Raw genomic sequence first — 27,027 nt, 5'->3', positions numbered from 1 at the left:
CAAATTTGTAACTTGGTTTAAGAGCAATGCTTTGCAAGAAGAGCAAACCGTGTATACTTCCGGTTCCGTCCTTTCACCGTATTCTGACCCGCTCTGGAGGTAACTTTCTGTCCATATGTACTGTTTACTGTATACAGTATACCATTGCACAATACAGTATATACTATATAGCATATCTATCAATTTGCATTTGTGGATACAGTATTGTACTCTTTTGGCTAACCAGTACAGCACATTGCTTATACTGTACCTCTCGCACACCAACAATTTTGTTGTAAGCTAATATATAGTTTAATTTGTTTTTATGTTTTTTACTGTACTGTGCAGTATTTTGTATTAGTGTACTGTAATAATTTTATATTAATACAGCACATTATATTGTATTACTGTAATACGTTTGTATAAATGCAGTAAATATTTTTGGGTTGTGGAACGAATTGTCTGCGTTTCAATTATTTCCTATGGGAAAATTCGCTTTCATATAAGAGTAACTTGGTTTAAGAGCACACTCCCGGAACCAATTTTGCTCGTAATCCAAGGTTCCACTGTATATATCTTTATATTGCTTATCTTCTAAGCTCTCACTTATAAGAGACTGACAGAAACAAGATTTTAAACAAATGATTATGTGCATATCTTGCTTCTGATCTCTACTGAGTAAGGGGTGCTTCACACACAGCGAGCTCGCTGCCGAGATCGCTGCTGAGTCACGCTTTTTGTGACGCAGCAGTGACATCATTAGCGATCTCGCTGTGTGTGACACTGAGCAGCGATCTGGCCCCTGCTGCGAGATCGCTGCTCGTTACACACAGCCCTGGTTCGTTTTCTTCAAAGCCGCTCTCCCGCTGTGACACACAGATCGCTGTGTGTGACAGCAAGAGAGCGACAAATGAAGCGAGCAGGGAGCAGGAGCCGGCGTCTGACAGCTGAGGTAAGCTGTATCCAAGATAAACATCGGGTAACCAAGGTGGTTACCTGATATTTACCTTAGTTACCAGCCTCTGCAGCTCTCACGCTGCCAGTGCCGGCTCCGGCTCTCTGCACATGTAGCTGCTGTACACATCGGGTTAATTAACCCGATGTGTACAGCAGCTAGGAGAGCAAGGAGCCAGCGCTAAGCAGTGTGCGCGGCTCCCTGCACATGTAGCTGCATTACACATCGGGTTAATTAACCCGATGTGTACTGTAGCTAGGAGAGCAAGGAGCCAGCGCTCAGTGTGCGCGGCTCCCTGCTCCCTGCTCACACTGGTAACTAATGTAAACATCGGGTAACCATACCCGATGTTTACCTTAGTTACCAGTCTCCGCAGCTTCCAGACGGCGGCTCCGTGCAAGCGCAGCGTCGCTTGCACGTCGCTGCTGGCTGGGGGCTGTTCACTGGTCGCTGGTGAGATCTGCCTGTTTGACAGCTCACCAGCGACCATGTAGCGATGCAGCAGCGATCCTGACCAGGTCAGATCGCTGGTCGGATCGCTGCTGCATCGCTAAAGTGTGAAGGTACCCTTAGTGACAGTGGATCAGGAATGCCATTTTGATCAGGTCTGTAAAACAATGCACTGGTAGCTAAAACATTCAACCACTAGTTGCAAGGTTTTTTTGGGTTCTGGCTTGGGATTACATTAAGCAGTTTCCAGATTGAATTACCCAGTTGTCGATAGTACTTTTAGTGCTTACAAAGTGCATGGCAGATCCATCTGGTGGTGGTATAACAAAAACTGCAAGTATGCCTTGCTCAAATATAATAATAATATATAATAATAGTTATTCATTTATATAGCACTATTGATTCCACAGCGCTTTACATACAATGGCAACACTGTCCCCATTGGAGCTCACAATCTAAGGTTCCTATCTGTATGTTTTTGGAGTGTGGGAGGAAACCGGAGAACCCAGAGGAAACCCACGCAAACATGGGGATAACATACAAACTCCTTGCAGAAGGTGTCCTTTGGTGGGATTTGAACCCAGGACCCCAGCGCTGCAAGACTGCAGTGCTAACCACTGAGCCACCGTGACACCCTAAATACTGGACATAGTCTGAAACACCAAGGTTACCAATGTGTGGCTACAGCAAATGATGTCCCAGCAACCTTCTCCTGCCTTCAACTTGTCCACAGATCTCAGATCTACCATGCATCCGGAACTTGTCGGGGGTGCACACTCACACAGAGATAGAAATCCAATGAATGTTGCATATAAGAAGAAAAGAAAAAGCGGCCCTACTCCAGTGGTGTGACTCTGGTTTATTGAAAGGTGCGGATAAAATGTAGTGGTGAGGCCGGGTGCAGGCTTCCACAGAACTATGACCGTTTTGTGCTGGTGTGCGCTTCTACAGGTCCATGCACATGCACACGCCAGCGCGAAATGGCCGTAGTCCTGTGGAAGCCTGCACCCAACCTCACCACTTCATTTTATTCGCACCTTGAATAAACCGGAATCAGACTGCCGGAGTAGTGCTACTTTTTCTTTTCTTCTTATATTCAACATTCGAATGTGCATTTTCTGTTATATATTTTGACGCATGAGGTGTTCCTTTTCTTCTTATTACTTAGAAGTTTCCGCCTAGGTTCCTAGAATGGGTTACAATTCAGACTGGTGGTTCCTTCATCACCCATTACCTGGATATTTTTTCATTTTTCAGTCTGGCGAACGCTACCAGCTGCATATTACTTCTTCATCTCATAAAAAAACAGTCAACAGTAAAAGACATATCTGCACAACCCCAATAAAGAAACAGGGTGCTCCATCAGTATTGTTAGAAAGACTGGACACCAGAAAAAAAAAAAAAAACAATACAAGAAATTGTGTGAACATTCAACAGGTAGAATAATAATGACTTTATTAAATAACAAAAGGAATCAATGTGTATATAAAGACAGAACAAGCTCCCACAAAAAGATAAAATCATTTAAAGCCAGACAAAAAAATCCACTACTATGCACATACAGATAATGCGAGCTAGACCCATGGCCCGAGATACTTCTCTAATAATACGTGGTAAACCACTATAATGGTAACAATATGCGGCAATCCCCAAAATTAAAACACTGAAAACCAGAATCATTAATGGAGGCAGACAGGATATTATACACAAGTAGAATGTACTAGAAAAAAAAGATGTAGAGGTGCCGAAGTTTGTAATGTGATTGTGTCGCCAGGGGTTAAGGGGATACCCAGAACCGGGCCAAGGGGTTGCTTCTGGAAAGGGGATCACGGTGTCGTGACCCGGTCTGTGTCCCTGGTTCCACAATAAAAAGGGGGGTTATGTTCGTGACGCCACCCGTGGAATGTGATCAGAGATGACCACCGCTGCTGCAGAACCTCCGGGGTGATGGAAGGCAGCTTGAGATGGGACGGCTCCCCACGGGTAGAGCCTTTTCCCCGGGGCAGTATGTTAGTCTATGGGGGGAGTGCAGGACACGAGCACAATAAACAGGCAGACTCACGGTTTTGCAGTTTCTTTGTCCTTTACTGATGATGGTATTCAGCAGAGTACTGTCCACGGAGTCTGTGAGGGGTTCAGGGTTTCTCCCACCCAGCCGGGCCGTTTTGGCTTCCTTGCCTGCACTGTGTGTCTGTGGCCCTGCCGCTGTGTGAACTATGCAGCCGGCCCTGTGCTCCTCGGTACCCACATGACAGGCAACTCGAGTCCTTCCTAGTATGTTCCTGAACTCTGCGCTTGTTGCTTGTGTCTGTGGTACAGGTGAAAGATCTGGAATCTTCACTTCTCTGGTGGTAACTGTGCAGTATGTAACTTGCAGTCTCGGATCCAGCATCCGTTCTGTGTGCTCCACTGGGATAATCTCAGCAATGCTCTGTCTCCCAGGAATGTTCCTCTGTGTACGCTTTCTCCTTTCCTCAGACCCTCAGCTAGGCCTGGAATTGGTCAGTGGATCCTGAGGTGAGCTAAAGCCAGCTTCCAACCTACAGATCCTTTCTCCTCAGTGCTCTGCACTGAACTTCCAAACTGAAACTACTTCTGACCATTTCCTCCCCCCCAGCAGAATGTACAGGGAAGCATCTTGGTCTCCCCCTTCTGGCCAGGAGGTCTTGGTGTTGTGTGTGGGGAGTTAACCCTTTGTGTTGTTACTGTGGCAACCCTGGGGTGCCACATTCCCCCTTAGTGAAGAACAGTACTCCGGGACTGTGAAACAAACAAACAAGTTATCACAACAATTATATATATACAGAGTCTCAAAAGGAAAAAATACAAAAACCTTAAAGCTCAAAAAGAGTCCAAAATGTTCAAAAATATATAAGTGTTCATACAGTATAGTCTCTGTAGGTACTGGGCTTTTGGTCTTAACGTTGCAATTATATAAAACATTTAAACAACCAAACGCTTCTTAAAGGTGTCTCTACTCTGGTCATAAGTGCAGTAGGCCTCACGGCCCTCGGGCCACCAACATGTGATCAAGTTGTAACTCTCCGTGCTGCCACCTTACACCACTCTTCTCTCACCTTTTCTGTACACTAAACTGTTACGGTTTTTCATATAAACATTATAACATATGTACATTTTATATGCAATTTCGCATTAGTCTTTATATCTTGCTGGTATCTGACCCTGAGTACTACGCTGTGACCTGCGTACTGCTGGTGTACTGGGTGTACTTAGCATAATGGTGTGAGTGGAAGTGTACCTATTTGGTGTTTCTGGTACTTGTGAGGATGGTGGACTGACTGTAGGACTGGCAAGCTCACTGGGACCAGGAATCTGTTCTTCCTCTACGGTTTCAACTTCCAGTTCTTCTTGTCTTGAGACTTCTTGTGGTATGGGTTCTGATGGTGGTTCCACCACTTGAGGGAAGGCGATCATTGGGACTACTACTGCTCCATAGTAATTTGGCCATGTTTTTGGGAAATCTCCTAAGACTGTATGGAATACATCTTCTTCCTTCTTGACAGGTTGTACCTGTATGGGTAAGGTGACTTCTGGTGTCTTCAGGGTTTCAGGACACGGTTTGAGTTGATCTCTTGACACGACAGCTGATGTCCTTCCTTCATCCTTACTGATGAGACACACTTTGGGATTATCCATACTGGATGGTAAGACTGTATATGGGGTGGTTTCCCACTGATTATCCAATTTGTTTGTGCGCCGTTTCCTCTTGAGAACTTGGTCACCAGGTTGCAATGGGGTTGCTAGAGCATGCTGGTTGAAGTTTCTCTCCTGTCTTCCCCTAGCTTGTTGGAGACTTTTCTCTACGCACTCTTGTACTTGGCGATACTGCTGCTGACGTAGGGTATCCCAATTGGATTCTTGAACTTCTGCATCTGGCTTCAGAATTCCCATATCTAAATCAATTGGCAGTTTACCGGGCCTTGCACGCATAAGGTAAGCGGGGGTGCAGTTTGTAGAACTCACCGGGACATGATTGTACAAGTCCACCAAGTCTGGCAATTTCTCTGGCCATTGATTTCTTTCCGACTCTGGTAAGGTCTTCAACAGGTCAATCACAATATGGTTCATCTTCTCACATAAGCCATTTGTTTGGGGATGGTATGCTGTTGTGCGAATCTTTTTACAGCCATACATGTTGCAGAATTCTTGGAAGATCTGTGATTCGAAAGCAGGACCTTGATCTGCAAGGACTTGTTCTGGGTAACCATGGGGTCTGCAAAAGTACGTCTGGAATGCTTTAGCTGCTGTTCTAGCTGTAAGGTCTTTCACGGGTACCACCACTAAGAAGCGTGAGTAATGGTCCACGATGGTTAAGGCATAGACATAGCCAGACCGGCTTGGTGACAACTTGACGTGGTCTAATGCAACTAGCTCGAGTGGTTGCTTGGTTACTATGGACTGGAGTGGAGCTCTCTGGTTCTGTTGATCCTTTCTTCTGAGGTTGCACGGTCCGCATTTTCTACACCAATCTTCAATTGATTTTCTCATGCCAACCCAGTAGAATCTTTCTCTTAAGAGCACTTCCAACTTTTTCCAACCAAAATGACAAGCACCGTCGTGGTAAGCTTCCAGAACCATCTTGACGTCTCTCTTGGGCACGATGATCTGCCAGACCAACTCATGTGTTTTTGGATTGGTGTGCCTTCTACAGAGCTTCCCTTGGTACAGGAACAATTTACCTCTCTCTTTCCAGAGATGTTGTGTCTCAGCTGGGGCATTCTGATTAGGGTATGCACCTTGTTGTGTAAGCAGTTCTTTCACTAGCTTCACAGCTGGATCACTGTCTTGTGTGTCAGCCCATCCGTGGTGTGCTAATGGGTTGAGAGTTGCCTGCTGTTGTTTTTGGTAGACACTCGGTTGATACTGTCCCATCTTAGGACGGTGAAAGGCCGGCAGCTCAATTTCTTCCAGTCCCTCCGGTTCCTCTTCCACGTCCCCCGAGTGTGGCATCCGGGATAAGGCATCTGCATTCCCATTCTTGTGGCCTGCCCTGTACTTGATGACAAAGTTGTAGTTTGACAGTCGGGCTATCCACCGCTGTTCCAGTGCACCTAGTTTTGCAGAGTCCAGGTGGGTCAACGGATTGTTGTCAGTAAAGATGGTAAATTCTGCAGCTGCCAGGTAGTGTTTGAAACGCTCTGTTACAGCCCAAACTACTGCCAGTAGTTCTAACTTGAAGGAGCTGTAATTCTCTGGGTTTCTTTCTGTAGGCCGGAGCTTCCTGCTTGCAAAGGCAATAACTTTCTCCTTGCCTTCCTGCTTTTGAGACAATACTGCTCCCAGTCCTACGTTGCTGGCATCCGTGTACAAAATGAAGGGTTGATGGTAATCTGGATATGCCAGGATCTCTTCCCCTGTCAGTGCCCACTTCAACTTCTTAAAGGACTCTTCTCTCTCATCACTCCACTGGAAGGGAGGATTTCGGGCTGCAGACTTCTTTGACTGTCCTACCAGGATGTCTTGTAGGGGAGCTGCTAGCTTCGTGAACCCTTTTATAAATCTTCTATAGTAGCCTACCAGTCCCAGGAATTGCCTCACCTCTTTCACACTGGTGGGTCTCGGCCAATCTCTGATCACGGTAACTTTTTCAGGATCTGGTGCTACCCCTTCTGAGCTCACGACATGTCCCAGGTACTGTACCCTTGGCTTTAGAAGGTGACACTTGGATGGCTTGATTTTCATGCCGTATCCGGATAAGGCTTCAAACACTTCTGCCAGGTCTTGTAGATGCTGTTCATAGGTCTTGGAGTAGACTATGACGTCATCCAGGTACAGGAGGACAGTTTCAAAGTTCTTATGTCCTAGGCAGCACTCCATCATTCGCTGGAAGGTACCAGGCGCGTTGTAGAGTCCAAACGGCATACAATTGAACTCACAGAGGCCCATCGGCGTGGTGAATGCTGTCTTCTCCTTGTCAGCCTCTGCCACAGGAACTTGCCAATACCCACTAGTCAGATCTAGGGTGGAAAAGTAAGTAGCAGATTTTAATGCAGCCAATGACTCCTCTATCCTAGGTAATGGGTATGCATCCTTGTGTGTAATGCGGTTGATCCGTCTGTAGTCTACGCACATCCTCATGGTCCCATCTTTTTTCTTAACTAGCACTAGTGGGGCTGCCCAGGGGCTACAACTGTCTCTTATTACCCCTGCTTCTTTCATTTCTTTGAGCATGTCTTTGGCGCATTGGTAGTGAGCTGGTGGTACTGGTCTATACCTCTCCTTTATTGGTGGATGGTTACCTGTGGGTATAGTGTGCTCTACCCCTTTGATCTGCCCAAAGTCTAATGGGTGTTTGCTGAATATTTGTTCATATTCTTTCACTACCCTGTATACTCCATGCTTTTGATGGGAGGGTGTAGAATCGGTACCTACATGTAGCTTTTGGCACCAATCCTCCAGCTTTCCCTCTGAGCCATTGTCTTCCGCCTGACTTGACGGCTTCAAGGGCTCAACGGTGGTGATGGCATTGTTATCAACCGTATATAGCTTAGCCATGGTAGCATACTTTGGTAGGGTGACCTCATCTTCCCCACAATTTAGAAGGCGTATTGGCACTCTTCCCCTGTGTACCTCAACTATTCCTCTGGCTGTCAGTACAGTGGGCCTACTGTCTGAGTACACGGGTTCTACCAGGGCCTGATAGTCTCGCCCTCTGATGCCTATTGCGGCTCTACACCAGACCAGCATTTCAGTTTTGGGAGGAATTACAATAGGTATTGGGTCACTTACCCTTGCACTGCCAATTTCACCTCCTGACATTTCTACCTGCTGCTTCAGCATCAAGGCTTTAATTTCCTTCTGCAGGAGTCTCTGTTGCCCAGGTTTGGCAGTCTCGACGATCTGCTGCAAGACAGTAATTACCTCTGCAAAACAATTTTCAATTACATTCATTCCTAGCAGCATAGTTGGTTCACGTTCTCGTCGGTCCACATCAACAATGATAATACCCTGATTCTGCAATTCTACTCTCCCAATCTTAATGGTCATTTCTCTGAAACCAACCTGTGGTACTAATTCACCATTGCTAGCCCATATATTCAATGCAACATTAGATGGACCACTGCTAACGTCTGAATCAGCCCAGTACCTCTTATAAAGGACATGCGGAATTGATGATATTTGGGAACCAGTGTCCAGCAAGGCGTTGAGCGGAATGCCATCCAGCACGATGGGGATGACTGGACGTCCCCCCACATACTTGTCGTGCCAGGGTGAAGGACCTTGAGAGTTCATTCCTGAGGAGCGGCCCGCCTCCCCAGGGGATCCCCATTTAAAGCACATTCACGGGCAAAGTGACCTGGCTCATTGCAACGGCGGCAAATGGGCTGTCCATCCGGCTGGTAGCGGTCGCTGGGTCGTCCTCTCGTCGCTTGGTATCTCCTAGGCCTCATCCATGGGACATCCTCCTTGCTGGTCGCCAGCTCAATCTTGGGTGCAGACTTGGATCCACGCAGCTCCTGGACGATTCTAGCCATGGAAGCAACAGTGTCTGTAAGGGCTTCAAGCTTTTGATGTAGAGCCTCATTAGTGATCGGCTCCAGGTGGTTAGCAGCAGCCGCTGACATGGCCGATGTCACCGGCACTACTGGCTGCTGGGGTGCCACTGTAAGGTGTTGAACAGAGTCTATATCCTGCGGCTCCTCCACCTGCTGGAGGCGGATGGCTCTATCCTTTAGCTGGGCAAATGTTAGTCCTGGATCCTGGATCACCATCATGCTCAGTTGTCCCCGGTGGGAAGGGGATGAGAGTCCATCCAGGAATTGGTCTATCAGCAGCTTATCTGCTCCAGGGGCTAAGGCAGGTTCTGCTAATTTAAGTGCTCTGAGCGCCTCCTGTAAGTTTAAGGCAAAGTCTCTTGCGCTCTCTCTAGGTTTTTGCTTGCATCCAAAGAACCTCATTTTAGCCCGGCTGCCGGCAGTGGATTCAAAAGCTGCTTTTAGTCCAGCTATTATATGCTCTACAGTGTCCGTTGCATCGTCCGGCCAGGATGTAGCCTCCCGCTGGGCATTGCCGGTTAACTGTCCCATAAGCATACCAACACGCTGAGCTTCTGTCAGGGGGTACATGCTGTAGTAGATTTTTAGCTTTCCGATAAAGTCATTAAGTGTGTTGGGCTCACCTGAGTACTGCGGCAGCCACACTGCACCCGGGGTGTACGGCAGCAGGAACGGCATGATAGGTGCCGCTGCACCGCCGGGTACAACAGCGTCTCCCTGCTGCGACATCTTTGCGCCCCCTTAGTTAATTTCACCAGTCTTCTTGACAGCAAGCCTGGGACACTTTTCTGCGTTTTCGTGCGGGTCGCAGCACCGAGCGCACCTCCTCTGCAAGCGGTAGGCGGAGTCTTAGTTTAGGCGCGATATTTTCCCGCGCGTAGCAGGTAATGGCGTGATTAAAGATGGCGCCTGGAAAATTTTACCAATGATGTTTTTGGATTTTTCCAGGTATCTTTGCAAAGTTTAAAGTCCGTTCTTTGTTGCAACAATTCACAGTGCAAGTCTTTTATGCGATGCAACAAGTCTTTACAGGCGCACGTCACCCGGGTTGCAGCCGGGTCCAGTCCGCATCCTGTTCGTGACGCCAAAGTTGTGTCGCCAGGGGTTAAGGGGATACCCAGAACCGGGCCAAGGGGTTGCTTCTGGAAAGGGGATCACGGTGTCGTGACCCGGTCTGTGTCCCTGGTTCCACAATAAAAAGGGGGGTTATGTTCGTGACGCCACCCGTGGAATGTGATCAGAGATGACCACCGCTGCTGCAGAACCTCCGGGGTGATGGAAGGCAGCTTGAGATGGGACGGCTCCCCACGGGTAGAGCCTTTTCCCCGGGGCAGTATGTTAGTCTATGGGGGGAGTGCAGGACACGAGCACAATAAACAGGCAGACTCACGGTTTTGCAGTTTCTTTGTCCTTTACTGATGATGGTATTCAGCAGAGTACTGTCCACGGAGTCTGTGAGGGGTTCAGGGTTTCTCCCACCCAGCCGGGCCGTTTTGGCTTCCTTGCCTGCACTGTGTGTCTGTGGCCCTGCCGCTGTGTGAACTATGCAGCCGGCCCTGTGCTCCTCGGTACCCACATGACAGGCAACTCGAGTCCTTCCTAGTATGTTCCTGAACTCTGCGCTTGTTGCTTGTGTCTGTGGTACAGGTGAAAGATCTGGAATCTTCACTTCTCTGGTGGTAACTGTGCAGTATGTAACTTGCAGTCTCGGATCCAGCATCCGTTCTGTGTGCTCCACTGGGATAATCTCAGCAATGCTCTGTCTCCCAGGAATGTTCCTCTGTGTACGCTTTCTCCTTTCCTCAGACCCTCAGCTAGGCCTGGAATTGGTCAGTGGATCCTGAGGTGAGCTAAAGCCAGCTTCCAACCTACAGATCCTTTCTCCTCAGTGCTCTGCACTGAACTTCCAAACTGAAACTACTTCTGACCATTTCCTCCCCCCCAGCAGAATGTACAGGGAAGCATCTTGGTCTCCCCCTTCTGGCCAGGAGGTCTTGGTGTTGTGTGTGGGGAGTTAACCCTTTGTGTTGTTACTGTGGCAACCCTGGGGTGCCACATGATCATAACGGGAAATCTCAAAATGTAGCAATGTAGTATATTAAAGACAGTACATGAAATCAAAGTATTGATAGGAATAGTCCTTCGTCAGTACACTTTGAACATGTTGGGTACTAGGGTGTCTCTTTTTGGCAAGACCCGAGGTGGGATTTTCCGGTGTTATCGGCAGCTGGAAGAGACCAGTTTTTGCTGCAAGAGCCATACGAGAGCCTAGTGGATGGTTAATCTTTGTTAATTGGGGTGGGTTACCACATGCTCACAAGGGGTTGATACCATTTCTGTCATTATTTTATAATAAGTATGGTAAGTCACCGGAAGTGCCTGAATGCAGACATCACATAGTTGTGTTACCTTTCAGATAAATGCCATGTCCAAACCCAGTTTCATCCCAACAGACTTCTCTTATGTCTTAATATCATGTTTAGAAAGTGGTTTATTTAAAGTTTTGGGTGGTACATGTTATATATAGTATATAGCAATGGCCAGCAGGCCTTTACTGAAGAATTAGACTAGAAATGTCTGACATTTGGAGGTGGTTCAGAAAAATTGCACATCAGTACTCAAGTAGCTCATTGAATTAAGGGGCAAACTACCAGTGCATTATTTTCCTATCCCTCTTATTACTGATTTAGAGAGTTCTACAAAAAAGATCCTTACACTGTGTGCAGAATTATTAGGCAACTGAGTATTTTGATCACATGATACTTTTTATTCATGTTGTCCTACTCCAAGCTGTATAGGCTTGAGAGCCAACTACCAATTAAGTAAATCAGGTGATGTGCATCTCTGTAATGAGGAGGGATATGGTCTAATGACATCAACACCCTATATAAGGTGTGCTTAATTATTAGCCAACTTCCTTTCCTTTGGCAAAATGGGTCAGAAGAGAGATTTAACGGGCTCTGAAAAGTCCAAAATTGTGAGATGTCTGGCAGAGGGATGCAGCAGTCTTGAAATTGCCAAACTTTTGAAGTGTGATCACCGAACAATCAAGTGTTTCATGGCAAATAGCCAACAGGGTCGCAAGATGCGTGCTGGGCAAAAAAAGGCGCAAGATATCTGCCTATGAACTGAGGAAAATCAAGCGTGAAGCTACCAAGATGCCATTTGCCACTAGTTTGCCCATAGTTTAGAGCTGCAACATTACTGGAGTATCAAAAAGCACAAAGTGTGCCATACTCAGGGACATGGCCAAGGTAAGGAAGGCTGAAAAACGACCACCTTTGAACAAGAAACATAAGATAAAACGTCAAGACTGGGCCAAGAAATATCTTAAGACTGATTTTTCAAAGGTATTATGGACTGATGAAATGAGAGTGACACTTGATGGGCCAGATGGATGGGCCAGAGGCTAGATCAGAAAAGGGCAGAGAGCTCCACTCCGACTCAGATGCCAGCAAGGTGGAGGTGGGGTACTGGTATGGGCTGGTATCATCAAACATGAACTTGTGGGACCTTTTCGGGTTGAGGATGGAGTGAAGCTCAACTCCCAGATCTACTGCCAGTTTCTGGAAGACAACTTTTTCAAGCAGTGGTATAGGAATAAGTCGGTATCATTCAAGAAAAACATGATTTTTATGCAGGATAATGCTCCATCACATGCATCCAACTACTCCACAGTGTGGCTAGCTAGTAAAGGTCTAAAAGATGAAAAAATAATGACATGGTCCCCTTGTTCACCTGATCTGGACCCCATAGAGAACCTGTGGTCCCTAATAAAATGTGAGATCTACAAGGAGGGAAAACAGTACACCTCTCGGAACAGTGTCTGAGATGCTGTGGTGGCTGCTGCACACAAAGTTGATCGTAAACAGATCAAGCAACTGTCAGAATCTATGGATGGTAGGCTGTTGAGTGTCATCTTAAAGAAAGGTGGCTCTATTGGTCACTAATTTATTTGGGTTTTGTTTTTGCATGTCAGAAATGTTTATTTCTAAATTTTGTGCAGTTATATTGGTTTACCTGGTGAAAATAAACAAGTGAGATGGGAATATATTTGGTTTTTTTTTAAGTTGCCTAATAATTCTGCACAGTAATAGTTACCTGCACAAACAGATATCCTCCTAAGATAGCTAATTCTAAAAAAAAAACTACTCCAACTTCCAAAAATATTAAGCTTTGATATTTATGAGTCTTTTGGGTTGATTGAAAAAATAGTTGTTGATCAATAATAAAAAATCCTCTAAAATACAACTTGCCTAATAATTCTGCACACGGTGTACATAGTCACTAACTAAATGTTAAATGGCATTGGAAATTGCCACAGCTGATACATTTGTAAAATAGGTAATAAAGCTATAAAAGAATGAAATTTTTGAATTCAACCTTTGTGTTTTCAATTACATAGAAAGGATGGGTAACTGCTTTTCTGCTGCCTGTTAGTATTTTGCTTTTGGACTTTTTGGCCAGATGTTCCACTGTAACCACCTGCCCCTTTGTTGAAACCCGGCTTTCTGCAGTACACCTTGACCTGCTTCATTATCAGGTGCAGTATGGGCATATATAGGAAACCCCCTGTTGTGAACCATATCTGCAAACTTAAGTAGAATAATGGAGGAGAGTCCTAGATTCCTGTAGGATGGTTGGGTGTACCCCATACGTATTTCCACAGAATGGTCAGTGACTGACCAGGCAATAGGCTGATCCACGCCCTGTTTTCGGACACTGATGGAAGGAAAAGTTTGGATGCAGCGCTTTACAAAATTAAGACTATGTTCATTCCTTCCAAACCGCCACTGATCGTTAACAAAAGTAGCTTCACTGGTTTGAAGTGGGGTAAACTGCAATTCGTCTGAACTGTGTAAGAAAGGAGAGAAAGTGATTGATTGACCATTGTCTGCATTTACTCTTCACATTACACTTAGCTCTCCCCCTTTTTTCATTTCACTGATAAGTGGATCTGTGGGACATAGGCTAGAGCCCTGAAAACCGGGATTCAGACATTTGCACTAACAAGGTCCATTGACTTTGATGATGCAGATGGAGTCATTGTATGCTCTGACGGGCATCATTTTCAGCCCTATCTGTCTACTTCAGGTGGGCACTAAAATGTGGTCGACTGCGGCTTAGTGCTCACCTCAAATAGACGGATACTCCCAAAATGATATCTCCCAAGTGAATATGCACTTAAAAAGTTATTCTTATCTTGTAAAGTGATTACATATTTTTTGATATTGTGATTATCATATTGTGATTACCATTACTTTAGTCCAGGGCAAATGTGTTAATGACAAATTTTCCCTTAAAGGAGAAGGTATTGGTTATGATAAAAACAAAGACAGTAACAAGACAGGTCAATTCTAAAACTTCTCACATACGTTTCATTAGCAAATCAGATGAGTTCCTTCAGTATTACAGAAGCACAGGAGGTACTCTCACTTTATCAGAGTGAACGCAAAGTCTGGTGATATTCTCTTCCCAACACAGGATCCAAATGGCAAAGTGGACTCTTGTGCTTAGTTTTAACGACTCAATAATCTATAGAATATAATGGGAGAACTTACCATTTTTAAATATTTTCACCAAAAGAGAATCACAAATTTACCAAATCTGCTGCTGTGATACTTAACTTTAAAGTACTGTGCAAAAGTTTTAGACAAGTATGAAAAAAGCTGCAAAGTAATAATGCTTTAAAAAAATTGATAGTTTTTTTTATCAGTTAACATAATGTAAAGAGAATGTACCAAAGGGAAATTTAAATCAAATCAATATTTTTTGAGAACAGCCTTTGACTACAAAACAACATGAAAGCATAAATTCTTCTAGGTACACTTGTACAGTTTTTGAAGGAATTTGGCTGGAGGTTGTGCCAAACATCTTGGAAAACTAACCACATATCTACTGTGAATGTAAGATTGGGCAAACCTTCTGTCTTTTCCCAGACAATCTGAATTCTAATGAGATCAGGGCTCTGTGGGCACCATATCAACACTTCAAGGACTCCTTGTTTATGCTAAAGTTTGTTCTTAATGAGATTGGCTGTATGTTTGGGGTGGTTGTACAGTTGCAGAATGAATGCCTCCCTAATGATATTTTAGAATGGATAAGTATCTACTTTTGTTTCTCAGCACTGATGATACCATTAATGCAGACGAAATCCCCAGCTCCATTTGTGGAAAGTAAGCCCTAAACCTGCAAACAACCTCCACCATGCTTCACTATTGCTTGCAGACACTCATTATTGTACCACTCTCCAACCTATGAATGACAAAGGAATTCAGCACACCCACTCCAAGTTTCCTAGCCTCCTCCGCAGCACGGACAATCAACCGGGCAGCTGTAAACATGTGAAGTTAAATCCAGCGCAGAAAGGAAGGCACTCTTCTATGAAAATTGCCATGTGGTTTTGTCAGGCTGCCAGCAGGGGGAGCTGGAATCCTGCAGGGAAAGACACTACACGGAGCTGAATGAGCAAGGAGGGGAACTCCCAGTGTGTGCTGATGCAGTGTCTGCCAGCATCAGCCGGGCAGATGAAGCTGTGGGGCATGCGGGGGATGGTCAAACAGGTCCGGGTCATACACAGTACGGGCAGCAGGAAGATTCGAGGAACTAGCAGAGGAGGAGTTGAGATCAGGCCGAAGTCAGTACCAGAGGAAACAACCGAGTTGGGAGGTAGGAGAGGGGGAAACAACCGGGGCTATTGTGGGAAAGAAGGAGGTGGGACAGAAGAATGGCAGAACGACTAGGGGACAGAACACAGACAGAGGCTTAAGGCACAGAGAGGGAATGGATCAGGATTACACTTACAGGGACCAGCACTCACAGGCAAAGCAGCACTAAGCTTATAGCCGGTGCAGGTTCACTGGAGATGACAGTATTTAAAGCATCCCAGCTCCGGAAGTGAGGCCTGAGAGAAGGCTCCGCCCCCTAGCTATGTGGACGGGGAGGGGAAACCGTGACAGGTTTATTCCATGTGCAAAAATTGTATAAAGTGGGTACAGACAGCCCCTAGACAGGGGGAAAATAAAACAGACTAGCGAAGCATTTCGACCGTATTATACGGTCTTAGTCATGTCATGACTAAGACCATGTAATACGGTCGAAATGCATTGCTAGTCTATTTTTTTCTCCTGTCTAGAGGATGTCAGTACCCACTTTATACAATTTGTGCACGGGGAATAAACCACATGGAAATTTTCATTGAAGAGTGCCTTCCTTTCTGCCTTGGATTTAACTTCACAACCTTCTAACCTATGGTGAGCTGCCTTTAAAGTTTCACTGATCAATTCAGAGAACCATTCATTTCATTTTCTGGGCCAGTTCCTAAGATCTCATGCAGAGTTGAGACACTGGGTTTTGCTTCTATGCTGAAGATATGGCGTTTTAGCTGCAATTCTTGGATAAAGATGACTTCCTGCCTGACTTCTCTGAACAGTTGATGGTTGTAGCTATGTCCCACCGGTTCCTGCCAGTTCTCAGCTGATGGTATGATGCCCTGGACTAGCCAGGTAGTCACAGACACAACACCACACACACCCCCTCCCTGGACAGGTCACACCAGTCACACATAAAACCCTTGTTGCCACCCTCCAGGGTTGATGTCCACACCAGGTGGGGCGGAGCCAGGCAGTTGACCCCACCCACTGAGGAGTTCACAGGCCTGCAGGCAGGAAAACACAGTTAGTTGCAGTTGGAGTCCAGTGGTGGACGGTAGAGAGTGAGGAGTGAAACTGTTGGTGTCTGGGTTGGATCCCAGGCACGTCCAGCAAGGTCGGCAGACGGTGGTGGCTGTCTGCAAGAATTGGTGATGGTCAGCGGAACCGTAGGACCGGGGTCGGACGGTGGCCCGCCGGTACCGAACCGGGGAGCCGATTGGAGCCGAGCACCAGGCAGGGTACTCAGACCCCGTCTAGGCTAGAAGCCGCCCTTTAGTCAATTTTGCTGATTGCGGTCTGGACCTCAGGGGTTCATTCCCACCCAAGTCCCGATTGAAGGCAACAGCCCAATCATTCCGGATAAGTGCCACCGCCAAGGGCCAGAGATCCACAGGGCCAGCGTCTGCGGGCAAACGGGCTCCTCCGACACGTATACGCCGGGGAGCGGACTACCGGTGCCCAGGCATTGGAGTCAAGATACAACACACAGGTACAGGGAAATGACAGCCACCATCAACCCATCCAGGGAGAACACTGCAGCCGGCTGCGTGCCCCGTCCATCCAGCCGTTTGGTTTACCAGAGACTTGTCTGAGTGAGTACACCTGTGCCATCCGGCACCGCGCTGCGCTGCGCTGCACCGCAACACTGCACCCTGCAAACCCCTGCTACGGAGCTCTCTCTCTCTCCTTCCCTCCCATCGGGCCTGGGACCAACAACCTCTACCCACGGAGGCATCAACACCTAGCTGCTCCCTGCCATCGCTCCCAGGAGACCCGTCACCAGCAGCGGTGGTGCCCACCATCACCACAACTCGTGGGTGGTGTCACGAACCCTATATACATATAAATCCCAAACATCCAACTCCCCTTTTCACTCGTGGGTGAGGAGCGCTGCTCGAGCCCTGGGTCCAGCCCGCTCGAGCCACCGAGAAGACACTGGATCCCAGCGCGATCTCCCCGAGCAGCCCCGCGACAGGGAACTGGCCCCCGCCCCCGACAATGGCACTGCTGGACATCTTCTGATTTCTAAGAGGTCAGCATGATGTATATTTTATTTGCTACACTAAGCTTTCTTGTCCAACCAATGTTTCTATGGTTCTCAACATTGCCCATTTCTTAGTGTGTCTTCAAAACAACTTTAACAGCGTATCATGAAATCAGCTTTGAAATCTTTGCCTAGCAGAGCCCTTACTGATGTAGTATAACTACCTAGTGTGGTTTTGTAGGGCTCATGCTTGTCATAATGTACTACTTGTCTTGCACAACCTAACCTTTAAAAAACAAAAATCAAAATAACAATATACCCTGCAGCAAGTAAATAAGTAAATAGTAGTTGTATTTGTAAGTAACATAGGGTACTTGGATAACTCTATTTTCATTAAAAGCGTCTATGCTTTTTTTTTTTTCTTTTTAAATTAAAATAGCACTAACCAATTACCCTATGTTATTTCTATATACTATTACTATTTATTTGCTTTAGGGTATATGCTAATTTTGTTGTTTTTTTTCTTGGGTCTTGTCTGTGAAGTGGGCACAGTGTGAACATGCTCTTACACTTTGCACTTTGATAGTTCCGCCCATTTCTTTGGTTTTACTATAATCTCACCTTTGGATAAGGAACAACCTAACATAGGTCTCCTACAAAGCTGTTTCTGTTTCAGTTAATGACAGACTTAAAACCTACGTATTAAAATGTTGTTCAATATCACTTGTTTAGCATAATTTTTTTATGCATACACCTAATAATCCTACAAAATCCATGGTTTTGTGCTAGTGTATTGATGGTGTTTTGAAGGCAACGGATGGTCACACCAAATATGTATTTGATTTTGATTTCTCTTTTGTTCACTCAGTTTTCATGTTGTTTATTGATTAAAAAAAACATATTAACACTCCTATTTCTGAAGGGATCCTTAGCATTATTTCCAAACCAATCTAAGGCTATGTTCACACACTGCGTTTTTTACCTGCGTTTTGGGTCCGTTTTTGCTGCAGAAATTTCTTGAGAAATTCTTGTAACCTTTCTGCAGACATTCCCCAGCAAAACCTATGGCAAAAAAAATTAGCTGTGCACACACTGCGTTTTTTTCTTAAGAAAATTCTTTCAGTAGATTTTCTTAAGAAAAAGAATGAGCATGTCACTTCTTTTCTGCAGCTAACTGCGTTTTTTGCCATAGATAATTGTCACAATAACGCAGGGAGCAACCAGCGGTAAAAACGCACCAAAAACGGACCGAAAACGCACCAAAAATGCACCGAAAACGCGGCAAAAACGCAGGTGCGTTTTTGGTGCGTTTTTTAACGCAGGTGCACTCTTAAGAAATTTCTTAAGAAATTTCTTAAGAAAAATCATTTTTCTAGTGTGAACATAGCCTAAAACTTTTACGTAAATAATACCAAATTTGATCAGCTCACCTCAGCCTCAGGGGGTACACTTGTAACGGCAGAAAAAATCCAGCGATGTAGATTCTAAAACATCCAAGACTTTATTTTTTCTTATTAAAAACATTCCACAGGGAAACAAAATTAGAAAACGTAAAACTGGAGACAATTTACCGACGCCATCTCATTCGCGTCCAAACACAGATATGTTTCGGGACTGACTCCTTTCTCAATGTGTCTCACACATTGGAATATTTTTGAATAAGAAAAAATAAAGTCTTGGATGTTTTAGAATCTACATTAGTGATGAGCGAGCATGCTTGTCACTACTCGGTACTCGCACGAGTATCGCTGTACTCGGGCTGCTCGGCGGGGACCGAGTAATCTCGCGATACTCGTGCTGTACTCGTGGTCTTCATTTCTGCATGTTGGCGCTCTTTTGAGAGCCAGCCCTCATGCAGGGATTGGCTGGCAGACCACTGCAATGCCACAGCCCTGTTAGTTGTGGAATTGCAGTGATTGGCCGGCCTGCACAGCGTGACCGAGCCTTTATATCGGCCGGCGCGCTGTGCTCTGCTCACAGCTATCCAGACAGTGAGTGCAGGGAGAGTGTCGCTGATTCAGGGAAAGCTTTGCGGCCCTTTATAGCTTTTTCAGTTGCAGGGCTGCAAACAGTGTGACCAAAAGTCCTTCTCAGGACTATTCTAGTTGTATACAGGCAGGCAGGGTATAGCCAGGTCGGAGTACAGTAGCAGAGTCCTTCTCAGGACTACTGTTGCTATATACAGGCAGGGTATAGCCAGGTCTGAATACAGGCTAGTGACCAAAAGAGTCCTTGTCAGGACTATTGTACCAGTATACAGGCAGGCAGGCAGGCAGGGTAGTGGTGACCGTATACCAGCCTTCATCATATCTGGGGCTGGTGTACACAGTGTAAAACAGTCCAGATAGTGTCTGACTTGTCTGTAATTGTCGCTCCCCAAAAAAACCTGTTAGGTTATTATTGCGTCCGTGCTTGGTTTTTAAAACCGCACGTGTGTGCCTGTTGGTGGCAGCGTACAGGTGCACTTGTGTGCAATTTCCACACACTTTGATATAACGCACAAGTAGTGTGAATATACACGTCAGCAGTGCACAGCATTGCAAAATGCGCAAGGGCATTGGCAAGGAACAAGGAAGTGGACGTGATGGTGGTGCAGGCAGAGGCCGAGGTCGTGGGCAAGCTCTAATTTCGCCACAACAAAGGGCCACATCTAGTCGCTCGCACGTCCTGTCCCAAATTCTTGGGGACCGCAGCAGTACACCGCTCTTGAACCAAGACCAGTGTCAACAGGTTGTTAGTTGGATAGCAGATAATGCTTCCAGTCAGATTGGCACCACCACAAACACTCTGTCTTCCACACGGTCAAGTGTCAGTAGCCGTGATACTGCACCACACATTTCTGAACCTGATCCTCCTTCCTACCACCAGGCTGAGTACACGTCCTCCTCGGACATTAATGATCCCACACTTGGACACTCGGAAGAGCTGTTCACGTTTCCATTCACACATTCTGGCCTCTTGCCAGCTCATATTGAAGTGGGTCATGAGGAGATCGTCTGTACAGATGGCCAAATATTTGAGCAGCCACGTTCTCACGAAGTTGGCAACGTGTCTCAACAAGTGGTGGACGATGATGAGACACAATTGTCAGCAAGTCAGGAGGAGGAGCAGGGTGCGGAAGAGGAAGACGACGTGGTGGATGATCCAGTAACTGACCCAACCTGGCAGGAGGATATGCAGAGCGAGGACAGCAGTGCACAGGGGGAGGGAGGCGTAGCATCACAACAGGCAGTAAGAAGCAGGGTGGTGGCCCCAGGCAGAAGTCAGGCAACCGTTCCCCGGAACAACACGACGACACAAGGTGCCTGTACAAATGTTAGGTCTTCCCGAGTCTGGCAGTTTTTTAAGTTGGATCCAGATGATTCAAAAAAGGCCATTTGCAACACCTGCCGTGCCAGCATCAGCAGGGGTACCAAAACTAGCAGCCTGACCACCACCAGCATGATCAGGCACATGTCAGCCAAGCACCCGACTTTGTGGGAAGTACAACAGAGTCGAGGAGCAGTGCTTGCTGATGTCACTGCTACGTCTTCGCTGGTTGTGCATGCGAGCCAATCCTCTGTCCATGCTGCCTGCGAACAAGCCTCCTCCACTCCTGCACCTGCAGTTGCCTACGCAGAAAGAACACCATCATCAAGCACGTCCTTGTCCCAGCGCAGCGTTCAGTTATCCATTCAGCAAACCTTTGAACGCAGGCGCAAATACACTGCCAACACCCCACATGCCACAGTTCTAAATGCTAACATTTCGCGACTGCTTGCGCTGGAAATGTTGCCTTTTAGGCTGGTGGAGACTGAAGCATTCCGTGACCTGATGGCGGCAGCTGTCCCACGTTACTCGGTCCCCAGCCGCCACTATTTCTCCCGGTGTGCCGTCCCCGCGTTGCATAACCACGTGTCACAAAACATCACACGTGCCCTGAACAACGCTGTTTCACCCAAGGTCCACCTAACCACAGACACGTGGACAAGTGCTTGTGGGCAAGGCCGCTACATCTCGTTGACGGCACACTGGGTTAATATTGTGGAAGCTGGGACCCAGTCTGAGCGAGGGACGGAACACGTCCTTCCCACACCAAGGTTTGCAGGCCCTACCTCAGTCAGTGTTTCACCCACACTCTACAGCTCCGGAATGTCATGCTCTTCAGCCTCCTCCTCCTCCTGCGCATCCTCATCCACTGTGCCCTCCACACCAGTCACAAGCTGGAAGCACTGCAGCACTGCCTCGGCGAAGCGGCAACAGGCTGTGCTGAAGCTAATCTGCATAGGTGACAAACCCCACAATGCAGAAGAGCTGTGGACAGCTCTGAAACAGCAGGCAGATCACTGGCTCACACCTCTGAACCTAAAGCCAGGAAAGGTCGTGTGTGACAATGGCCGGAACCTGGTGGCGGCTTTGAGGCGAGGCCAGCTGACACATGTTCCATGCGTGGCCCATGTGCTCAACCTCGTGGTTCAGCGGTTTATAAAGTCATACCCAGAGCTGTCTGATCTACTGGTAAAAGTTCGCCGCCTGTCTGCACATTTTCGAAAGTCACCTACTGCTTCAGCCGGCCTTGCCGGCTTTCAGCGCCGTTTGCATCTTCCGGCTCACAGACTGGTGTGTGATGTCCCCACGCGTTGGAATTCAACTCTGCACATGTTGGTCAGGATATGTGAGCAGAAGAGGGCAGTTGTTGAGTACCTGCATCACCTAAGCCGTCAGGAAATGGGTCAAACTCCACACATAACACCTGAGGAGTGGAGATGGATGTCAGACCTATGTACCATCCTCCAAAACTTTGAGGACTCCACCAAGATGGTGAGTGGTGATGACGCCATTATTAGCGTCACCATACCGCTACTCTGCCTTCTAAAACGGTCTCTGCTGAAAAACAAACATGATGCATTGCAGGCGGAGCGCGATGAGTTGCAGCAAGAAACAGTAGTGGGTGTGGGTGATAACACACAGCCCAGCCTCGTCTCATCACAACGTGCAGTGGAGGACTATGACGAGGAGGAGGATGAAGACATGGAGCAACTCTCCGGCCAAATTGAGGATATGACATGCACACCAGTCATATCCTCGGTTCAGCGTGGCTGGCTAGAGGACAGGGTAGATGAGGAGGAGGAGGAGGAGGAGGAGGAGGAGGACAGCATGTTCAGTCATCTTGTTGGTCAGGCTACTGAAGTCCTGGCTGTTAAGAGTCTGGCGCACATGGCTGACTTTATGGTAAGCTGCCTGTCTCGTGACCCTCGCGTTAAGAACATCTTGGCCGACAATCAATACTGGTTGGTAACACTGTTAGACCCACGCTACAAGGAGAACTTTTTGTCTCTTATTCCCGTGGAGGAGAGGTCAACCAAAATGCAGCAGTTTCGGAAGGCCATACTCACGGAAGTAGGCAAAGCATTCCCCTCACAAAACGCTAGCGGCATAGGTCATGAATCAGTGGACAACCGAGGCGTACAGCCGAGAGAGGCACAAGTCCAATCCGCCAGAGGTAGGGGAACAGTCTTTAAGATGTGGGACAGTTTTCTCAGCCCCTCACGTACCACAGCCCCTGAGGTGCGGGGTAGTGCCACAAGAAATCCTAAGTTTGCCCAGATGCTGAAGGAGTACCTTGCAGATCGAACAACAGTACTCCGACATTCCTCTGTGCCTTATAATTATTGGGTATCCAAGCTGGACACGTGGCATGAATTGGCTCTCTACGCCTTGGAAGTCCTGGCCTGCCCTGCTGCTAGCGTTTTGTCAGAGCGTGTTTTTAGTGCCGCAGGTGGAATCATTACAGATAAACGCACCCGCCTGTCAACTGAAAATGCTGACAGGCTGACTCTGATCAAGATGAACAAGGGTTGGATTGGGCCAGACTTCACCACACCACCAGCAAATGAGAGCGGAATTTAAAGTTTGCCATGTACCTCCACTCACCCATGGGTACACACTTCTGGACTTTGGATAATCGCTGGACTCCTCCTCCTTCTCCTCATGCGCCACCATAATGATGACCGTTACAAATTGCAATACTTAGGCCTTTGTTTCAGGTATACCCCCAGTGGTAAATTTTTTCGCCCATTCTTTGCAGAATGGACATTACAACGACAGGAGACCCGCTCCTTTGCAATGGGAACAATGTTTTGAGGCCCTCATGCACGTCTCTACCCAGGGACAACGTGGAGCCTCCCAATTTTTGGCTGCCCTGCCTAAGGGCTATACTATAATACACCCACTTCCTTAAAATGGACACTTAATGTTTTGAGGCCCTCATGCACGTCTCTACCCAGGGACAACGTGGAGCCTCCCAATTTTTGGCTGCCCTGCCTAAGGGCTATACTATAATACACCCACTTCCTTAAAATGGACACTTAATGTTTTGAGGCCCTCATGCACGTCTCTACCCAGGGACAACGTGGAGCCTCCCAATTTTTGGCTGCCCTGCCTAAGGGCTATACTATAATACACCCACTTCCTTAAAATGGACACTTAATGTTTTGAGGCCCTCATGCACGTCTCTACCCAGGGACAACGTGGAGCCTCCCAATTTTTGGCTGCCCTGCCTAAGGGCTATACTATAATACACCCACTTCCTTAAAATGGACACTTAATGTTTTGAGGCCCTCATGCACGTCTCTACCCAGGGACAATGTGGAGCCTCCCAATTTTTGGCTGCCCTGGCAAAGGGCTATACTGAAATAGACCCACTTCCTTACAATGGGCACTTCAGGTTTAAAGGCCCTCATGCACGTCTCTACCCAGGGACAACGTGGAGCCTCCCAATTTTTTGCTGCCCTGCCTAAGGGCTATACTACAATAGACCCACTTCCTTCCAATGGGCACTTCAGGTTTACAGGCCCTCATGCACGTCTGTATGCAGGGGCATTGGTGAACCTCACAATTTTGGACTGCCCTGGCAAAGGAAAATACTACAAAGACTCACTTCCTCAAAATGGGCACATTAGACTCAAGAGGCCTTCATGTACGTCTCTTCTCAGGGACATCGGAGTGCCACACAATGTTTTCACGTAAAATCTTTCATGTATTAATCTCAAAAAGTAACATACACCAGCTCTATCTCACTATTGGGTATGTGCCCTTAACATTTCCGCCATGAAAAATCATTTTGGGGTCATTTTGGAAGGTTTTCTGGTGAGTCCGTAAAAATGGCGTAAAACGCGGACAAAATTGTTCACAGCTGTGACTTTTCAGTGATAAATGCTTCAAGGGGTCTTCCCCATGCTGTTGCCATGTCATTTGAGCACTCTTCTGAGACTTTTGTGACATTTTTAGGGTTTCTCCATGCTGCCGGGGGGTCATTTCACAAAAATACTCGGGTCTCCCATAGGATAACATTGGGCTCGTTGCTTGGCCCGAGTACACGAGTATCTTGGGATGCTCGGCCCGAGCTTCGAGCACCCGAGCTTTTTAGTACTCGCTCATCACTAATCTACATCGCTGGATTTTTTTCTGCCTTTACATCTAAAACTTTGGTTATTCTCATTTATCAGCCATGTAATAAGATGTATCATGCAGCCCAGATAAAAAAAAGAGGACATTGTTGCTTCTATACATAGCTGCTGGAAAACAACCTCTGCATGTGATAGAACACTTAAAGGTAATCTGTCAGCAGGATGTACCCACCAAAGCTATCTATATGGGCATTTAGCTCATAGAAAGTTTAATTAAATTGTACATTGAAATCTGTGGTCCAGTGTTTTATTCAAGAGAAATCCATTTTTTCCTAATATGCAAATGAGCTTTTAAGATCTGTGTGTTTGACACTGATCCCATGAACATCTGCCTCCAGAGAATATTTTAAATGTAAGAAGGACATGTGTGAGACATGTAGTAACTGACAGTCTGATCTCCTGATCTGCATGTCTTGAACTGGTAATGCATCGGATCGCAGATTTCAAGGTATAATTTTATTTAACTTTCCATGCCCTACATGCCTATATGGATTGCTTAAGAGGATTGATCCTCCTAAGGCTGCCTCACATCAGCGGTATTTTGCCGCAAAACCGGATTCGTCATAAATGCGTTTCAGTTCCATTTATTTACAATGGAAACCTGGCAAGATGCGGTGACATGCGGTTGCGTGCGGCATACACAACCGCATGCCACTGTATCTTGCCACAATTCCATTGAAAATTAATGGAACTGAAATGCATTTATGACGGATCCGGTTTTGCGGCAAAATACCGCTGATGTGAGCGTGGTCTAACAGATTCCTTTTAAAGAGCCACTGCCTCCTAAAGTTGTTTACCTTCCTATCACCAGCTTGATTGATAGCTTACTGACTGATTTCTTTGCCTTGCGCATGATCATACACCAAGAGTGAGCTATGAATCAAGATAAAGAGGATGCTGGCAATGGGCAGCAAAACAATATGGGGATGCAAAGGCTCCTAAGGGTATGTGCTAACGATCAGTGTTCACAGCATTTTGGATGCAGCATGCTTCAGTTCTGTCCAAAATGCTGCGATGAACAGTACAAGCACAGTGTGCGTGTGCAGCCCGCAGCGAAAACTGACCTGCGGTGCGGCTTTTCAAGATTCCAGCATGTCAATTCTTTACATGCATCCTCCATAGGGAGAACACATCCTCCATAGGGAAAACACAAGCGAGAGATCACAGCGCACCGAACTCCGATTGTGGGTACCAGCAGCTGCGGTCCCCTGCGTTCTCTTGTGGAGGAGACTTGCGACCTCGCAGGTCAGGACCCAGGACGTAGCAAGTCCTGATCGTGGGCATGTGCCTCATTTGCACATAAATAAAAAAAGCTATGTACTCTAAAATGAAGCAACAGATGGCAGATATAAAGGTGTCACTAGAGTAGCATTTGCCTTCTGCCCATATATGAGGTGTGGTGGCATTGATTTTACTCACAGATTTTCTGTAAGGAGCATACTGCATTTTGTTAAAGTATTGAACTAACAACACAAAATGCAGTGACCGGTGACTGGGTTCCATCTCTACCTGGAACTGTGGTAATAAATTAGGAAGACAGAGAAGTCTTGTGCACAAACAACTGATCAGAAAGAGTAAAAAAAAAAAGATACTAGAATGAGTTTCTAAAGCATTCTGAAGTTTTCATTTTCCACTGTAAGTACATGTTACATTGGCCATAGATGTGGTGACAATTTCACTCATGCCAGTTTAAAATCTCACTTAATTGTAACTTTTATTTTCGTTTTTTATTCCAATTTCTAAGTCAGTAATTAATTGGAGAAGATAAATTTGGCTGATGTTTTGGAAGAGAGGGGGTATCAATTACAACAACAGTAGATTTTGTCAAGAGTGTGTTTTCCATACTACAAGTATTGCCAAGTAATGTTGTACGGGTCACTTTGTGATTGTACAGTATGCTAAATCTTCTCTACACCACCAATAAGTGGTGGTATCACTGGGTATATTTGCCAGTTACCGCCAGCATAGGTCCTGGTATTTTTTTGGGGGGGAACCATCTCAGACTCTAATTTTTATATATCTGAAACAGTTTGATTGCAGT

At 46.4% G+C, this 27,027-nt stretch overlaps 1 protein-coding gene across 2 annotated transcripts in view; it reads right to left on the bottom strand.

Annotated features, from left to right (window-relative positions):
- LOC142311186 (glycine N-acyltransferase-like) overlaps nucleotides 1–27,027 on the bottom strand; it is a 166,176-nt gene that overhangs the window by 54,478 nt on the left and 84,671 nt on the right. Inside the window, exon 6 of one of the 2 annotated variants that reach the window (XM_075349376.1) lies at nucleotides 9,777–13,755. The exons of the other annotated variant lie outside the window; for it this stretch is intronic. Coding sequence (XP_075205491.1) covers nucleotides 13,338–13,755 — 418 coding nt within the window. The 3' untranslated portion in view covers nucleotides 9,777–13,337. Of the gene's footprint in view, nucleotides 1–9,776; nucleotides 13,756–27,027 lie in introns of those variants that run through there. 2 annotated transcript variants of the gene reach the window in all.

The sequence above is a fragment of the Anomaloglossus baeobatrachus genome, chromosome 5 (genome assembly GCF_048569485.1).
Source record: "Anomaloglossus baeobatrachus isolate aAnoBae1 chromosome 5, aAnoBae1.hap1, whole genome shotgun sequence".
Classification (NCBI taxonomy): domain Eukaryota; kingdom Metazoa; phylum Chordata; class Amphibia; order Anura; family Aromobatidae; genus Anomaloglossus; species Anomaloglossus baeobatrachus.
The sequence above is the reverse complement of the archived record's forward strand: the minus strand, read 5'-3'. Positions and strand labels throughout refer to the sequence as shown.